Source organism: Suillus plorans (genome assembly GCF_016647745.1).
Source record: "Suillus plorans strain S12 chromosome Unknown HD556scaffold_1, whole genome shotgun sequence".
NCBI classification, from domain to species: Eukaryota; Fungi; Basidiomycota; class Agaricomycetes; order Boletales; family Suillaceae; genus Suillus; species Suillus plorans.
In genome coordinates this window covers 1,344,306-1,358,739 of record NW_024537385.1, presented here as the reverse complement: position 1 = coordinate 1,358,739, position 14,434 = coordinate 1,344,306, and the positions used below count along the sequence as shown (strand labels likewise).

The 14,434-nt window shown below is 46.8% G+C and overlaps 5 protein-coding genes across 5 annotated transcripts; 2 read left to right on the top strand and 3 right to left on the bottom strand.

Moving 5' to 3' along the window:
* Positions 1-1,565: 1,565 nt before the first annotated feature.
* Positions 1,566-4,328, bottom strand: HD556DRAFT_1302543 (uncharacterized protein; the record flags this gene model as incomplete). Its single annotated transcript, XM_041299504.1, has 12 exons — positions 1,566-1,633; positions 1,879-1,904; positions 2,102-2,191; positions 2,250-2,419; positions 2,469-2,663; positions 2,797-2,943; positions 3,003-3,398; positions 3,453-3,548; positions 3,603-3,790; positions 3,848-3,955; positions 4,111-4,209; positions 4,265-4,328. The coding sequence occupies 12 exons, from the start codon at positions 4,326-4,328 to the stop codon at positions 1,566-1,568; spliced, it is 1,647 nt and encodes a 548-aa protein (XP_041167854.1).
* Positions 4,329-5,044: 716 nt separating this feature from the next.
* HD556DRAFT_1428325 (uncharacterized protein) lies at positions 5,045-8,178 on the top strand (the record flags this gene model as incomplete). Its single annotated transcript, XM_041304703.1, has 8 exons — positions 5,045-5,344; positions 5,568-5,678; positions 5,730-6,020; positions 6,070-6,122; positions 6,160-6,914; positions 6,963-7,766; positions 7,823-7,985; positions 8,019-8,178. 8 exons carry the CDS (start codon positions 5,045-5,047, stop codon positions 8,176-8,178), a joined length of 2,637 nt encoding a protein of 878 aa, XP_041167853.1.
* Positions 8,179-8,278: 100 nt separating this feature from the next.
* HD556DRAFT_1318651 (uncharacterized protein) lies at positions 8,279-10,745 on the bottom strand. Its single transcript, XM_041301241.1, has 4 exons — positions 10,452-10,745; positions 10,327-10,402; positions 10,109-10,274; positions 8,279-10,059 (listed from the first exon to the last, which is right to left on the bottom strand). Exons 1-4 carry the CDS (start codon positions 10,624-10,626, stop codon positions 8,512-8,514), a joined length of 1,965 nt encoding a protein of 654 aa, XP_041167852.1. The 5' UTR covers positions 10,627-10,745; the 3' UTR covers positions 8,279-8,511.
* HD556DRAFT_1318647 (WW domain binding protein 11-domain-containing protein) lies at positions 10,746-12,695 on the top strand. The gene is made up of 7 exons (XM_041301240.1): positions 10,746-10,885; positions 10,941-10,972; positions 11,041-11,098; positions 11,152-11,478; positions 11,534-11,578; positions 11,641-11,754; positions 11,808-12,695. The coding sequence occupies exons 1-7, from the start codon at positions 10,846-10,848 to the stop codon at positions 12,563-12,565; spliced, it is 1,374 nt and encodes a 457-aa protein (XP_041167851.1). The 5' UTR covers positions 10,746-10,845; the 3' UTR covers positions 12,566-12,695.
* On the bottom strand, positions 12,669-14,375 carry HD556DRAFT_1318644 (uncharacterized protein). Its single transcript, XM_041301239.1, has 2 exons — positions 14,104-14,375; positions 12,669-13,956 (listed from the first exon to the last, which is right to left on the bottom strand). Exons 1-2 carry the CDS (start codon positions 14,335-14,337, stop codon positions 12,790-12,792), a joined length of 1,401 nt encoding a protein of 466 aa, XP_041167850.1. The 5' UTR covers positions 14,338-14,375; the 3' UTR covers positions 12,669-12,789.
* Positions 14,376-14,434: the final 59 nt, after the last annotated feature.

The following is a 14,434-nucleotide window of genomic DNA, read 5'->3' as shown; positions in this document are numbered from 1 at the left end:
GCTTATCATCCTCAAACAGACAGACAAACAGAAAGAATAAATCAAGAAGTAGAGCAATATCTGAGAATATTCATGTCTTACCGCCAAAATGATTGGGTAGACTGGCTTCCAATAGCAGAATTTGCTCACAATAACTCTGTGACTGTAACCGGTCATAGTCCATTCAAAGTACTCTACAGATACAACCCCGAGTTTACTTTTTCACTGATTTCCAATTCTAAAGTACCTGCAGCTGATGAACAAGTGGATGTAATGAAAGAGGCAAAAGAAGATGCGGAAAGCATGCTACGCATGGCTAATGAGTGGATGAAGAGATTTTACGATAAAGGAGTAAAAGACGCACCACAGTTTAAGAAAGGAGACATGGTCTGGCTCAATGCCAAGAACATCCATCAGAAAAGACCAAATAAGAAACTCTCTGACCAAAGACTTGGTCCGTTCGAAGTATTGGAAAAGATGGGTGATGTAAATTACCATCTGAAACTTCCAGCAAAATATCAGATTCATCCAGTATTTCACGTAGAATTACTCACTCCGCATTCCCCCTCGACCTTAATCCAAAAACCTCCACATCATCGTCCACCACCAGAGATTGTATCAGAAGGCGATTCTGAATGGACAGTATGAAAAGTCCTAGACTCGAGACTGCACAGATCAAAACTCCAATACCTAGTAGAGTGGGAAGGATATCCAATAGAAGAAGCGACATGGGAACCTGAGGAAAACCTAGAGAATGCATGGCTGAAAGTTCAATAATTCCACCGGCAAAATCTGAAGGCATTAAATCCCTGCAGAATTAACAAATCGGTGTTTAAAACACAAGAATTCTTGGAGTGGCGTCGAAAATTTATCCGCCCAAATGTCTTTCGCGATGACGCTCAACCTAGAGAGGGGGTAATGTCACAAGTTCCAAATACAAACCATTATATGTTCCTAAATTCTAAGTCCTTTAAGCGCCCAGTCACAGCGCCTGTTCCTAAGAATGTATTTATGGTTGAAGAGATCCCCACGGCTGCATCTATTATAGAGTTACCAAAGTCACGTGACCTTTCGGAAGATACCGAACAGGATGATCTCACACCACGTGACCCTTTTGGAATGTTCCAGAGTCTTACTGCGGCTGCAACACATGTTATGATATCATAGCTATATATAGAATTGTACAATACCTTTAATTATTCTGATTGGTTAGTTAGTTCATACTCAGTTCCAATCTCAGTTTTCAATATGTGTATATAGGTAGACAGTTGTAGTCAATAGTTCTTTAGTTCAAACCTCTTGTATCTCCAAGTGAGCAATCCAAGACATACCTGCTGCCTCCTCTTGTTGTGATTATCTTTTGTTCGAGTCCTAGTCTCTGCCCAGCATTAATTCGTTTATTGGGTTGTGACACTGCCAGTGGTTCAGAGAACCACTCACAAGAGGTTCTTCCTACACATTACTGACAAAAGCTTGTCAGCAGCTGCATTTTTCGAGCCAATGACAAAAAAAATTGTGCATCATGTGCTTCCGGACAGCATCATAACAGAGTTTGATGATTTATATTCTCTAGGAAAGCACCTCTTTTAGGAGAGTCCCTTGGATAGATTCGCTGAGCCTGCGGCTTGCCAAATTTTAGACTTGTACAGATACACTGCGGCGCACATCAGGAAAACCCTCCCGGGGAAAAAATGTTATAATTTCACTAAATTGTGATAATTTTCGATTATTACCTCAAATTAGGGGCTTTAGGAAAATTAGAAGAATTATGCAGGCTAGACAGACTTTTTTACCTCCTTCTCCGTGAATTATAATTATCAAAAATTTGATGATATTTCACGCGAAAACATTGTGAATTGCAGAAAGTATTTGTTGAATTCTGGTTCGCAAATCACGCACATCGGACAATGTTACCAGAAAAAAGACTAATATTTGATTAAATGATGTGTATGAAAATCACCACGACTGCGGTACACAAAAAGGAGCTGGACAATGAATCTGCAATATTCATGGGTATGGAGAGAACGAGTGAACAATGAATCTGCAATATCTATGGGTATGGAGAGTGAACCAAGGAACAACGAATCTGCGATATGTATCAGCGCCATCATGAACGACCCACTAATCTTCAGCCATCCCATCGAGGTCGAGTAGCGCGAGCGCATCTTGATGTTCACTGGCCAGATGATCGTTGCCCTTGCGTTTCAAGGCCCTTCCAGTAGTGTCAGTATCTGAGTCAAAACAACACCATGTACACTAGCGAAACGTACTGTATGGCTTCGTAAATATCAGCCATCATGCAGTGAAACTTCGCAGGAGCGTCCTTCTTCAACTTCTCGAGGAACTTGACGTGAAAAACATAAGTTTCACTGAATTGATTACCTGTAAAGTTGAATTTCCCTGGGGAACCAAGCGTCTTCCAGAAAAGGGCTGCATAGACCTTGAAAATGAGTTAGTGCAGCACGAAGACCTAGCAAGAAGAACATTACTGCTGTCGCCACGAGTGCCAACAAAGGAATTGGTATTTTGGGGCGATTACCCTTGTTACTCGCTATTTCACCAAAGCGCCCCGCATACTTGACGCCGATGGACTTCGCACCATCAAAGACTCCGTCATATAGTAGAAAAATGAGTAGGTCACCCTGGTAGGGTTTTTTTCTGATGGGCGAAGCATCATCATCGGTCTGTGGAAGAGGGATGTTGGTTAGACCGAAGCGAAGGAGTGGTGGTGATATGTAGAAGGGAATATGATAAAGAAACCTGCTCCTGAGTGCGAAGCGAAGGAGCAGCAGTGGAACGGACAAGGATGGGACTCACATCGAACTTCAAAGCATACACATATGCATGCTGCTCCATAAGCTTTCTGGCCTTGACTATGTTCTGGCCGAGACGAAAGTAGCCATCAATATTGGCACATGCAGTGATTTTCAAGTCACGGCGCAATAACGGAATGCGCGGCTCAACCTCGAGTAATGAAAAATAGTTGAAAAAAACAGAATATTTGAGACATGCAAAGGACTTACTAAGCTACTGAGGTGAGCGGCATACTGTGCATCTGTCTGAAGATGTTGTTTGATGGCGGGTACATCAAGATTCTGGGCCACAGTTAGTAAAGATTGTAGCGAGATCTGGTTTTTGTCGACAAGTTCTGGGTAAGCGTTGACAAAGATAACGTGACACTTGGCGTCAAGAATCGCATTCCGGACTACTCGCTGAGTCTGGTGGTTCTGGTTGAGTAATTTAATGTTCCCCTTCTCTGTTCGAATGAGAGCAGCCATTGTCTGAGCTGAATGAGTTGCAGAGGTCAGTTTTTTGGGACCATCGAATTCACTGGAGTAAGGTTCCGAGGGTTCGCTGCCCGCAGTAGTAGTTTCCTCGGACTCTGAAACAGCATTGTCGACATCGCGCCAGGTAGGAATCTAGTAGATTGTGTCAAGTCTAGACAGTGCATTTTTGAATAAGAACAGACTCACCTCCGCAGCGTGTTTTTGATCCCGGGCAGACTGTGATTTGCCGTGCGTTTGAACAACCCGCTTGGGCTTCATGCTGTCAGTGACTAGCGAAGGGATCTTGTGTCATTGTGACAGCGTGAGTCACTGCTTAAGTAAACTATTATCACTTACCTCATCAGCAAGCATCATGGCGGTAGTCTCTGGTTCATCGTGCTCACTCTCCTCATCCGTATCACCACCATTCGCCATGACAGGATGGTCCACTTGATCACCATCGGAGTCGAGCTCGTCAGTATCAACTAATACGGAGACATCTTGCATGGCATATGTGCGACGGAGTTTGTTAGGTCGATACAAGCCTGTGCACCTATGCCATGAGTAAGACTTCCTTTTGCGATACTTAGCTTATAACTAACCTCGAGGCTTTGATTTTACAGGTTCCAAGTCCGTCTCACTGCCACTAGACTTGAAGTGACCCCCATCCTCCTCCTCTTCCTCCGAGTTGGTCAATGAGCGCTGATGTTCTGTCATTCAAGTCAGTACTAATTTCTATGTTTCGTACTATAGATTCATTGATGTACTCAGTTTCGCAGATCACGGTCCATTTGCTTTTGTGCGCAGCACATCCTCTGATCAAAGGTGAGTACTATTTGGTTTATGTAGGCGTTGAAAAATTCACTGTTGGTACTCAGGCTGCTGATCTTCTTCGCTGGGCATTCCAGACCAGAGGGTGCTTGAGGTGCTTGGCGAGCTTTCTTTGTTGGCTTAGGCAACCAAACTGAACTCGCTTGTAGGTGAAATTTTTCTCATTCAAATTGAAGACGCTTGCTTACCAGCATTTTCTATAGCTTTTTTCTTCGCATTTCGCAGCTCGCGGGAATTAACAGGTGCGGACATGGTATACTTGATTGAAAGGACAGGAAGCTAACAAATAATGTTAGAGGGAATGGTGACACGAAAGAGTGGGGAGGAAAATGAAAAGTTTGAGGGCGCTGCTGAATTTTTATTGCATTCCAGGGGGCATCAGAGGCAGTCCAACTTAGTAACGGGCCCACATGGAGCCCTTAACTTTGGTGAGTATTTCGCCGAGTGAAGCCGTGGGTTTAATTTAACACTTACCTCAGACCAGGCAGTTCGCGCTTCAAGTTCGTCACTCCCATTCCCTCCACGAGAATTCAGGAGGAAGTTTGCGCCTTTCATCACTCCCATTCCCTCCACAACAATTTGGGAGGAAGTTTCCAGCGTTAGCAACCAATTCGGGAGGAAGTTTGCGCCTTTCGTCACTCCCATTCCCTCCACAAGAATTCGGGAGGAAGTTTGCGCTTTTTGGCGCCTAGGAACCACCTGCCACGAGTATTCGGGAGGAATTTTTCTTCATCTGTCGTCACGGAACCACCTGCCACGAGTATTCGGGAGGAAGTTTTCGCTTTCCAGCGCTAGGAACCACCTGCCATTCCCTCCACAAGAATTCGGGAGGAAGTTTTCGCCTTTCGCCACTCCCATTCCCTCCACAAGAATTCGGGAGGAAGTTTCCAGCGTTAGCAACCGATTCGTGAGGAAGTTTTCGCCTTTCGTCCTCTCAGCTCACTCCTACCAGAATTCGGGAGGAAGTCATGTCCACACAATGCCCTGCTTGTTCCCGTGATAATCTTACGGTTACGGGTCTCAGTCAGCATCTTGCAAAGAGCCGCAACCCACATTGTCAAGCACTGTACCGTCAGTCACACTCTCAAATACACGCCAATGATCCTTACTATGAACCTGATACTGATGGAGGATATGGTGAGGATGACTTGGAGTTTGCACGGGCTGATGATCCGGAGTTTGTGTGGGAGCAAACTAGTGGTGACGACAATGCAGATGATGATGCGTCAGACGATGGGTTGAATGCCGAACCTGAATGGGAGCCTCCGGTCGAAGCAGTTGACAGTAGCATGGACGACCCCGGTCAAGACTTGGCCGAAGAAGACCTGGCCGAAGATCAATACAATACTCACCAGGATATTCAAGCACGTGCACAAGGGCTGCGTGGTCATGCCTTACCCAGATCCACGTGCTGGTGAACAAATAGCTAATCGAGCCAACCATCATGCTGCAAACGTGGATTACGGGGCTCATTTTGCCAATGCGGAGCAGGAAAATTTGTACCATCCTTTCACTTCTAAGATGGATTGGGAGGTCGCCAGATGGGCGAAACTTCGCGGAGTCAGTTCGACAGCTTTTTCAGACTTGCTCGCAATCGAGGGGGTAAGGTTATTATTTGTTTTATGAAGTCTTAATTAACAGTGAACATCACAGGTCAGCGAACGCTTGTCACTCTCCTTCAAGAATGCGAATGAGTTGAACGCACTTGTCGACCATGAGCTTCCGAGTAGCCGTCCAAAGTTCAAGCGAGAGCAGATCGTCGTCGCTGGTGAAGCCTTTGACGTATATTATCGCGATGTGGTCGAATGTGTCAGGTCACTGTATGGTGATCCTGATTTTGCAAGATATCTTGCATTTGCCCCCGAGCGGCATTATTCCGACAAGGATAAAACGGTTCGTCTCTTTCATGATATGCACACAGGAAAATGGTGGTGGGATACACAGGTACAGAGGGCTGATTATGACTATGCGATATCTACTTACAATACTTTAGAAAAAACTGGATCAGCACAGTCCAGGTGGTACCATCATTCCCATCATCATCTCGTCCGACAAAACGCAAGTGACCTTGTTCCGCAACAAGTCTGTCTATCCCGTCTATCTCACGGTTCACCATTGGCAACATCCCTAAAGAAATCCGACGCAAACCATCACGTGGCGCACATATACTCCTGGCATATTTGCCGTGTACACGACTTGAACACATCACCAACAAAGCATCGCGTCGCCAAACTCTGGCAAACCTATATCATGCGTGTTTGAGCCGTGTTCTCGCTCCGCTAAAGTCAGTTGGTCTTGATGGACTTTGTATGGCTAGTGGGGATGGCGCTCTCCGCCGTTGCCATCTATTATTTGCTAGCTTTGTTGGTGACTACCCAGAGCAGCTCCTTGCTACCGGAATCAAGTTTGGAGAGTGTCCGAAATGCAATGTCGATGCTGCTGAAATGGGTAGCAATACTGCACCATTTCATTTACAGAAACTGAGCGAGGTACTAGATGCCCTTGCTACTCTCAATGAAGGGAATTTATCTTTCGTTCGCGCTTGCTCGGTAGCAGGCATCAAGCCCATTGTCCATCCTTTCTGGGAAGATCTCCCGTTCACCAACATTTTCCGTGCGATCACACCAGACGTATTACACCAACTATATCAAGGCTTGATTAAGCACCTCTTAGGATGGTTGTCGGCTGCTTGTGGAGCTGCTGAAATAGATGCTCATTGTCGGCGTCTTCCTCCCAACCATAATATCCATCTGTTCAGGAAGGGCATCACTAGCCTGTCACGTATAAGCGGTGCTGAACATGCACAAATCTGCCGCTTTCTCCTTGGTATCGTGATTGGTATCCGATTGCCCAATAATCTAAATGCAGGTCGACTTCTATGAGCAGTGCGGGGTCTACTCGATTTCCTCTATCTTGCACAATATCCTTGTCATAGCTCAGAGACCCTGCAGCTGCTGGACGACGTGCTCGATCTTTTTCACGACAATAAGGACATTTTCGTCGAGCTGGGTATCCGAAACAATTTCAATCTACCAAAACTGCACGCAACGCGCCACTACACTCTCATGATAATGATGTTGGGGACGACGGATAATTATAATACAGAGTACACCGAACGACTTCATATTGATTATGCAAAGGACGCTTACCGCGCTACAAATCATAAAGATGAATTTTTGCAGATGACACGCTGGCTCGAACGAAAGGAGAAGGTTCTGCGCTATGAGAAGTACATCAACTGGCGACTTGCTGGCAATCACGAGTCCGAGCCCTACCACTCACGTCCTCCTGATATGACTTTCCGTCGGCTTCAGACGATGACAAAGCACCCTAGTGCAAAGGCCGTCAATATAGACAAGCTGATTGAAGACTACGGCACTACTTATTTCCACGAAGCACTTGCACGCTATATCACACAACTCAGCCACACTAATGATCCGTGCCTCTCTAGTCAAACACTGGATGTGTTGGCACACGATGTCCATCTCCCATTCCGAAGTCTTCCAGTTTTCCACAAGATTAAGTGGCTCTCGGTGGATACTTGTGATCATGGCGACGCAACAGTCACATTGGACTCTGTGCATGCCAGACCACAGCAGAGCTCAGGTTCTTCTCCATTGGCTCGTCGGTCAGATACAGCTCTTGTGAGTCTCGGTCCGAATACTGATATTGTTAGCGCTGGTATACAAGGTATGTTTCACCACCACTATTTACATTACGAATTACTCACCATCGACTGAGTCTAGGTTTCCGCGTTGGCCAAGTACGAGTCATTTTTGCATTACCACCAAAGTCACTTCCACTCCTTTTGCCGCCAACAGTCCAGGTACCCAAACACTTAGCTTACATCGAGTGGTTTACACCATTCTCTTCAGCTCCCGATCGACGCCATGGACTTTATGAGCTCTCGTGATCGTTCTGTGGTGGTGAAAAATTGGCAAGTATTGTGCCATTGGCAAACATTGTGCGTAGTGTCCATCTGATACCAAGTTTTGGTGCTGTCGTCCCACAAGAATGGACGAGTGATACGGTTCTGGATGATTGTAACGATTTTTGGTTGAATTCGTATTTAGATAGATACACTTTTTGTATATTCAAGTAATTCTTGACATTTTGTGATATTTGCATCCCACATTATCGTCTTCTAGCAATTTTATTCCTAATTCTTGTAATTAGATAGAATTATCTGAATTAGAACTTTTAGCGAAAATTATAACATTTTTTCCCCGGGAGGGTTTTCCTGATGCACACACATAGGATTGAATACAAATCTTACCATACATGTGCATCCTTGCAAATTCTCAACGAAGCATCGCAAAGGCTGACTAGGGTCCCTGTAAATAATCATTGGGTCGTTTTAACAATTAAAATAAGTGACGCTGCTGTTGTTACAAAGAAGATAATAGATCATGACTTAACCGTTCCAGTAGAAATTCTATCGCCTTCGTCCCCCCACTCCGCTGCCCATAACGACAAGTTTATTTCCCTTCTTCTTCTTGTTCCCTTGTCCGCCTGTGCTTCGCTGCTCAAGTTCGTGCCAAGCTGCGTCTAATTCCCACTCGTCCCCAATCTCTTGACTCGTATTGCGATTGTTTGTGTTCGGATGTCTGAGATCTGCGCCTGATGCAGAGTGGGCAGCAGACGCAAAGCTCCTCGAACCCCAAGCACCGCTAATCTGGGGGGTGGGGGACTCATGATTTGCGATCCCCTCAACTTCCACAGCATGAAGAACGGGATCGAGAGGCACGGAAAACACAGACTCCGTCCACGGCGTAATAACCTTCTCTCTTTCACGTTCCTCCGCTCGCGCGCGTGCGCGGTCGTCCTTCCTACCTTTCTCCTTCCTCCTTGACCTACGGAGTTTAATCGCCCCTTCAAAATTCTTGAGGCCCTCCTGATCCACAACTCCCTCCAAGTCTGCCTCGATGAAAACAACATCTGCACCCTCTGGTGTATGTGCAAGGTACTTGCACCTCTTGCGCAGGTCGTCGTTGACAGTACCTTCAGTAGCAGATTCTACACAGACTGTAATTGTGTCTGGGAATGAAGCATAGCTGTTGAAGTGCGAGAAGAGGATCTTGATGTCGAGAGGATGTAAATAGATGGGCAGGCCAGACGCTGCCTGGTAGTAGTAGTAGGTCTGCGTAGATGGGGGAGGAGGGTTAATGTTACGGCGCTGTCTGTGACTACGATTATTAGAAGTATTGGCATGGGCAGTTGGAACGGATGCTCGTGCTTGTGTCGACTCGGGAGTGGCAGGGATCAACATAGGAGTGTGCGAAGATACGAAAATCCCAGAGCTCGAACCTGTGGCGAGAAATTCTTCTGGTGCCTCGGGGAGTGCAGCTCCTTTCATCTCCCCAGCAAGCTTTCGCGCCCATTCAAGGTTGTGACGTCGTGTGATGTCGTCGTAATCCTTGCGAGTTCTGTCGATGGCTTCCTTGAGCTGTGGCGATTCTAAAGCAGTAGCTTTGGCAATCTGATGACGAATCTTCTGATCAGCTGCATCAATAAACGAAATACTGAGTCCATCTTGCATGCTGGCCATCATCCGGCGTTCTACGGCGAGCACATCCAAATCGTTGGAGAGATCGGCGATCAGATATTCAGGAGTGGCAAGCATGAACTTGGCATAGTCGTACACATCGGGAAGAAAGTGAAAAGGAGCCTGATGAGGTGGAATTAGGTCCGATGGCCAAGTGTATGAGCGTGGTAATGCAAGGGTTGTCATCTGAGGACGTTGCATCAGTCGCATCCGCATTGTGGATCCAGCTCGAGGAGTCGCATAATGGTCCAAAAGCTCTGTGGCACACGAGGAGCCACTGGCAAAAACAGGCTCGTCCTCTTGGAACTGAGGTCCATCATACCACTTGACGCTTTTCAGCTGTTTCTCGTTGAGTGTGTCGAAGCAGACCGGACATCGGGCCCATTTGAGTTTTTCCGACATGCTCAAGTAATGTAAGATGCAAGGAAAACAATACACCTGGGAAATGATCTTCAGTCGTTGGTATGTAGTAGAAGACATTACTGACATGCCCGCATTTTGTCATTCGTGGAGCAGTCGGAGGGGATAAACAGATAGGACATGTCTTGACCCCCTCCTCCTGTACAGCACGCTCCCCACCGACAACAGTAGCGGACGCTAAAGCCGAGGACCGTGGAATAATGACCTGCAATATATCATGCCATTGGAAAAAGCTGAGTTCAACAGTGAGGTGTGAGCGGTCCAGGTACATTTTGTAAACCTTACATGTCTGGATCTGCAAAGTGGACTGTATAGTCCCCGCTTGGATTCATAACAAACCGGTACTGCGCATTCACGAACCCTGTGACACTGTAAGAAGTAGCATGACCAATACAGAAGACGATACTCACTTTCCTTGTTCCACACGGCTGAATGAACAGCTTTCTTACTCCTCCTAGGCACAATCTGAGGTTGAATCTGTCTAGGAGGAAGTGTGAAGTTCAAGAGATGGTTCAGGGACTGATTTGAGGCCATCTTCGGTGGTCGCTTCGGGGCTGTCGCCTGTGCTCTCAGCTGCGACGTCATTGAACAAAACTGGCAGAAACAAACGTCGGTTTACTGAGTAGAATTGGTGGATCTCGTGGGGTTCTTCCCTACAAGTGGGATAGAGACCACCACGATCAATGAATGAAATCTGTCAGACCCGTATGACTCCCGAAACTGCTTATCCGAGTCACGTGTCGGTACCGTTTGCAAGCGAGGACTAAGCTGTTGCAGTCACCAGGGTCCAGAACCGACGCCGCCATGGCAAAAGGAAAAAATCTGAACCCAGCGGATGCATTCAGTGAGTCTCCTAATGTACTACATGCAGGCCTCATAGTGAATGGCACTACCCTCAGGAAAGGCTCAACGAAAGAAAGAACTTAAAAAGGCAAGCATGCACCCTTCGATGATCATGTCTGGACTCAACACATTTTGGAATTGTTGTCACTGCAGTAGAACAAGGCAGGGAGGTCCAAAGCTCGCGACTTTGCTCTAGTCAAGAAGGACACAAGAGGTTGGTTCACCCTCTCATCTACTATAGCATTCGACTCACTGTTACTTTGTAAGATCTACAAGATGAAATCGAGAAGCTTGAGGGATTGGCAGAGCCCTCCGGCGCAGAGAAATATCGCCTGGCAGAACTCAAGGCAGAGCTAAACAAAATCATGGCTAAGAAAGAGGAATACGTCCAAGAGCATCCTGAACAACGTAAACTTGTCTACCGAGTTCGTAGAGACAAGGATGAGGTCAACAAAGAGGAACCGGTTGCCGAGCAGAAAAGAAATGTTTTCAATAAACATGGCTTACCTCGACATCCTGAACGAAGCATCTACTATGATGCTATCATGAATCCCTATGGAGTACCCCCTCCAGGAATGCCTTACATGGAGAGACGTAAGTCAACCCTAATAATACACGGTGTAAACTAATTCTGATGTTCTTATTGTAGCTCTGAGGCCTGACGAGACAGCCAGTGATGACGAGGTTGATGGTGGTTAGCAAAATAATTTACTTCATATCGTTCTTTTGCTTAACATCACCTTTTCCATTGTCTAGATGACGACATCGTTATGCCTGAAGGTCCTCCTCCAACTGGCAACAACGATGACATAGTTGATAGCGATGATGACATTCCGATGCCAGAAGGACCTCCACCAAGCACTCTTCAAGGTTCGTCCCTTCCTTCGTTTAATGTACGTTAAATTCTCAGGTTAATCTCATAGAACCACCATTGCCGCCAAACATTCCCTTCAGCGGCGCTCCGCATCTCCCGCCGCCCCTACCTCCTCCTCCGTTTGTTAATTCTGTCCCTGGTCCCCCGCCTTTTCCGCCATCTTATCCCCACCAACATTCAGCATTTGGACATACTTCCCCTCCCAGCTTCCCGCCCGGTGTCTCACCATACCCTCCTATATCCGCGTTCATGCAACCCCAAATGCCTCCCCCACCTCCTGGTTTTTTCCCTCGTGTACAGTCTGCTTCGTCCATGCAAGATCCGCTTTCTTCCATTCCTCATCAAACGTACCAAGCGCATCGTGTCAACCGCCTAACGCCCCATCCGTCACTTCCCCAAAAACCTCCGCCAGCCCCTGGTGCTGTTCTCTTAGGGATTGCTGGTGACAATACAACTACAGCTACGGTTTCGGCCGCGCCTCAATTACGGGACTTCAAGAAGGAGGCTACGGCGTTCGTTCCGACATCCCTCAAGCGAAAAAAGCCTGCTACTGGGATGGCGTCATCTAAGGTCAACGCAGCTCCTTCTCTCGACGCAGGGTCAGAATCTTTGGAACCAGCACAAGCTTCGCGACCGGATCTTGTGAGCTCATTGATGGATAAATTTGGACCGGTACCTGTAGTTGCAGCAGCCTCTCTGAATGAAAAAGGTTCTTCGAAGGGCATGCAGCCCAATGTTGGGAAGAAAGATGATTATCAGAAATTTGTGGAGGAGATGGGTGACATTTTAGGTACTTCGAAGCTATGAGGCATTCGCTGCTTTCATATTTTGACGTCCACTCGTAAGGAACAACAGTTTGCTCAGGTGATTTACTGGTAGTCTCTTTCAATGTCTTAAAAATATTCATAAAAAAATGGCATATAAAATATTCTTTATCTCGCAAGGACAAGGTTTATATTGAGAGGTGAGAGATGAGAGCTAGATAGAGCGTGGAGCAGAGAGCAGAAAACACGAAAACATACAAGATATTATCAAAAGACAGCTAGTTCAGAGAGTTTGGATATTCCACATTCACGCGCCTGTGACTCCTTCCAGTTTCGGTCCAACAGTCGGATGCCTCTACGAGTCAAGCGACGGTCCCATTCCATCATCTCACCCTGTATTCCAGCCTCCTGAGCACGGGAAGTCATTCCATGCCTTAGCCACCGCACGTCGCGCATACGTATCGTTTGTAGGGAAGGAAGAAAGGGGACGAGCCTCTCCAAAGTGACCCAGAAGTCACTGCTTGGTCGGGGAATTGACAAGATCTGGAGGGGAAAGATACAAGGTGATGATACACCAGTCAATGGCGTTTGAAATGTAAGTGTAAGTGCTGGTAGCGGATATTCCAGAGAGAGGTGCCTGAGATGTGGGGATGTGTTGAGTATAGTACTGGGTGATGAATGATAGCGTGTAGGCCAAGACTTTGGAGTGAAGAGAAAGATGTTACGAAGATGCTGCCCGTGCGTCTCAAGAAAGACCGACGAGAGCGATGTCGGAAAGGGGATGTCATCGTACGGAGTAAGTGACAGTGTCCGTAAACGTGGTAGGGGGGAGTGCAAAAGAGCATACATTAACAAAGAGGAAGGCATGGATAATAAAGTGAGGCTTCGCAGGTGCGGTAAATAGAGCGGGGCAGTTATATTTGGTGTTTTGAGACTCTCGGCGTTATCGAAATGTGACTCGAGATCAGTGTCATCCAAACCAATTCCAGTGACCTCAAGTAGCTCCAGATTTACGCATACTCGTAGCAACTGAACGAAATGGTCTTCACCAGTTGCCACTGCGGAATATATGAAGGGATCATAATAAATTCCGCCCAGCGCACGAATATTGGAGCTTCCATCTCTGTGTGTGAGAGACGCAAGTGCGCGACAGCTCAGCAGAAATCCAGAGTACAAAGTCAACTTTGCAAGGAACGGCAGCAGTGGGAAAAGCTGCGTCAACAGTGCGTTAACTGCATAGTATGCCGAGGAATCCAGCCCTGCGAGAAGTGCCGAAAGATCAAGCACTTGCACCCAACGCCCGGGGGTAGAGTAAGGGATTCTGCGAATAGAATCCCACATCCGGTCTGCAGAGTGAAGGTGTGCAGTAAATTTTTGCAAGGAATTCACAGAGTGCAAGCACACGTTAGAATATAACATCGGCATTGCAACTTCCTACCGCGAAGACATGTCAGCATAGTGAGACGGAGTGAGTGAAATGGATGGAGGCAGTCATTTACAGTCATATGTGACTACCCCGTGACTGCGTCCCTCGCCAGCTTCCTGTACGTAAGAAGCCCTCTGAAAACTCAAGCTACTCGCCTTGAAACCCTTGCAGACTAGCATCAATGATAAACACGAACGCCATATATTATTGTGCGCGTTGTGTGATTGGGTATCTTGATCGTCTTCGAAGAGGGCCTGCACAAAAATGCGGGACCATATTTCTGAAGGAAGAGGCTTTAGAGAAGGTCGATGAGGTAAAAGAGGGAGAAGCAGGAGGCGTCCTGGGTAACGAGCAAGTGGTCTTGGGTAAAGTAGGACGGCCTCGCACATAAAGGCTGGTTCAGCACTGATCAGAGAAAGCTGTCTGCAAGTCTGAGCGATTTCCCGATCGGTAGTGAATATGTATTTGAATAATATCAAGAGACAC

What these genes read in the sequence shown, in the direction of transcription:
- HD556DRAFT_1318651 (XM_041301241.1), bottom strand. Translation starts at nt 10,626, where the DNA reads ATGACGTCGCAGCTGAGAGCACAGGCGACAGCCCCGAAGCGACCACCG. An exon ending in CACTTTGCAGATCCAGACAT is followed by an intron (nt 10,275 to 10,326) that starts GTAAGGTTTACA and finishes TGTTGAACTCAG; the next exon opens with CTTTTTCCAATGGCATGATA. An exon ending in GAATGACAAAATGCGGGCAT is followed by an intron (nt 10,060 to 10,108) that starts GTCAGTAATGTC and finishes ATCATTTCCCAG; the next exon opens with GTGTATTGTTTTCCTTGCAT.
- HD556DRAFT_1318644 (XM_041301239.1), bottom strand. Translation starts at nt 14,337, where the DNA reads ATGTGCGAGGCCGTCCTACTTTACCCAAGACCACTTGCTCGTTACCCA. An exon ending in TAGTCTGCAAGGGTTTCAAG is followed by an intron (nt 13,957 to 14,103) that starts GCGAGTAGCTTG and finishes TCTTCGCGGTAG; the next exon opens with GAAGTTGCAATGCCGATGTT.
- HD556DRAFT_1318647 (XM_041301240.1), top strand. Translation starts at nt 10,846, where the DNA reads ATGGCAAAAGGAAAAAATCTGAACCCAGCGGATGCATTCA. An exon ending in GAACCCAGCGGATGCATTCA is followed by an intron (nt 10,886 to 10,940) that starts GTGAGTCTCCTA and finishes CACTACCCTCAG; the next exon opens with GAAAGGCTCAACGAAAGAAA. An exon ending in AATGCCTTACATGGAGAGAC is followed by an intron (nt 11,479 to 11,533) that starts GTAAGTCAACCC and finishes TTCTTATTGTAG; the next exon opens with CTCTGAGGCCTGACGAGACA.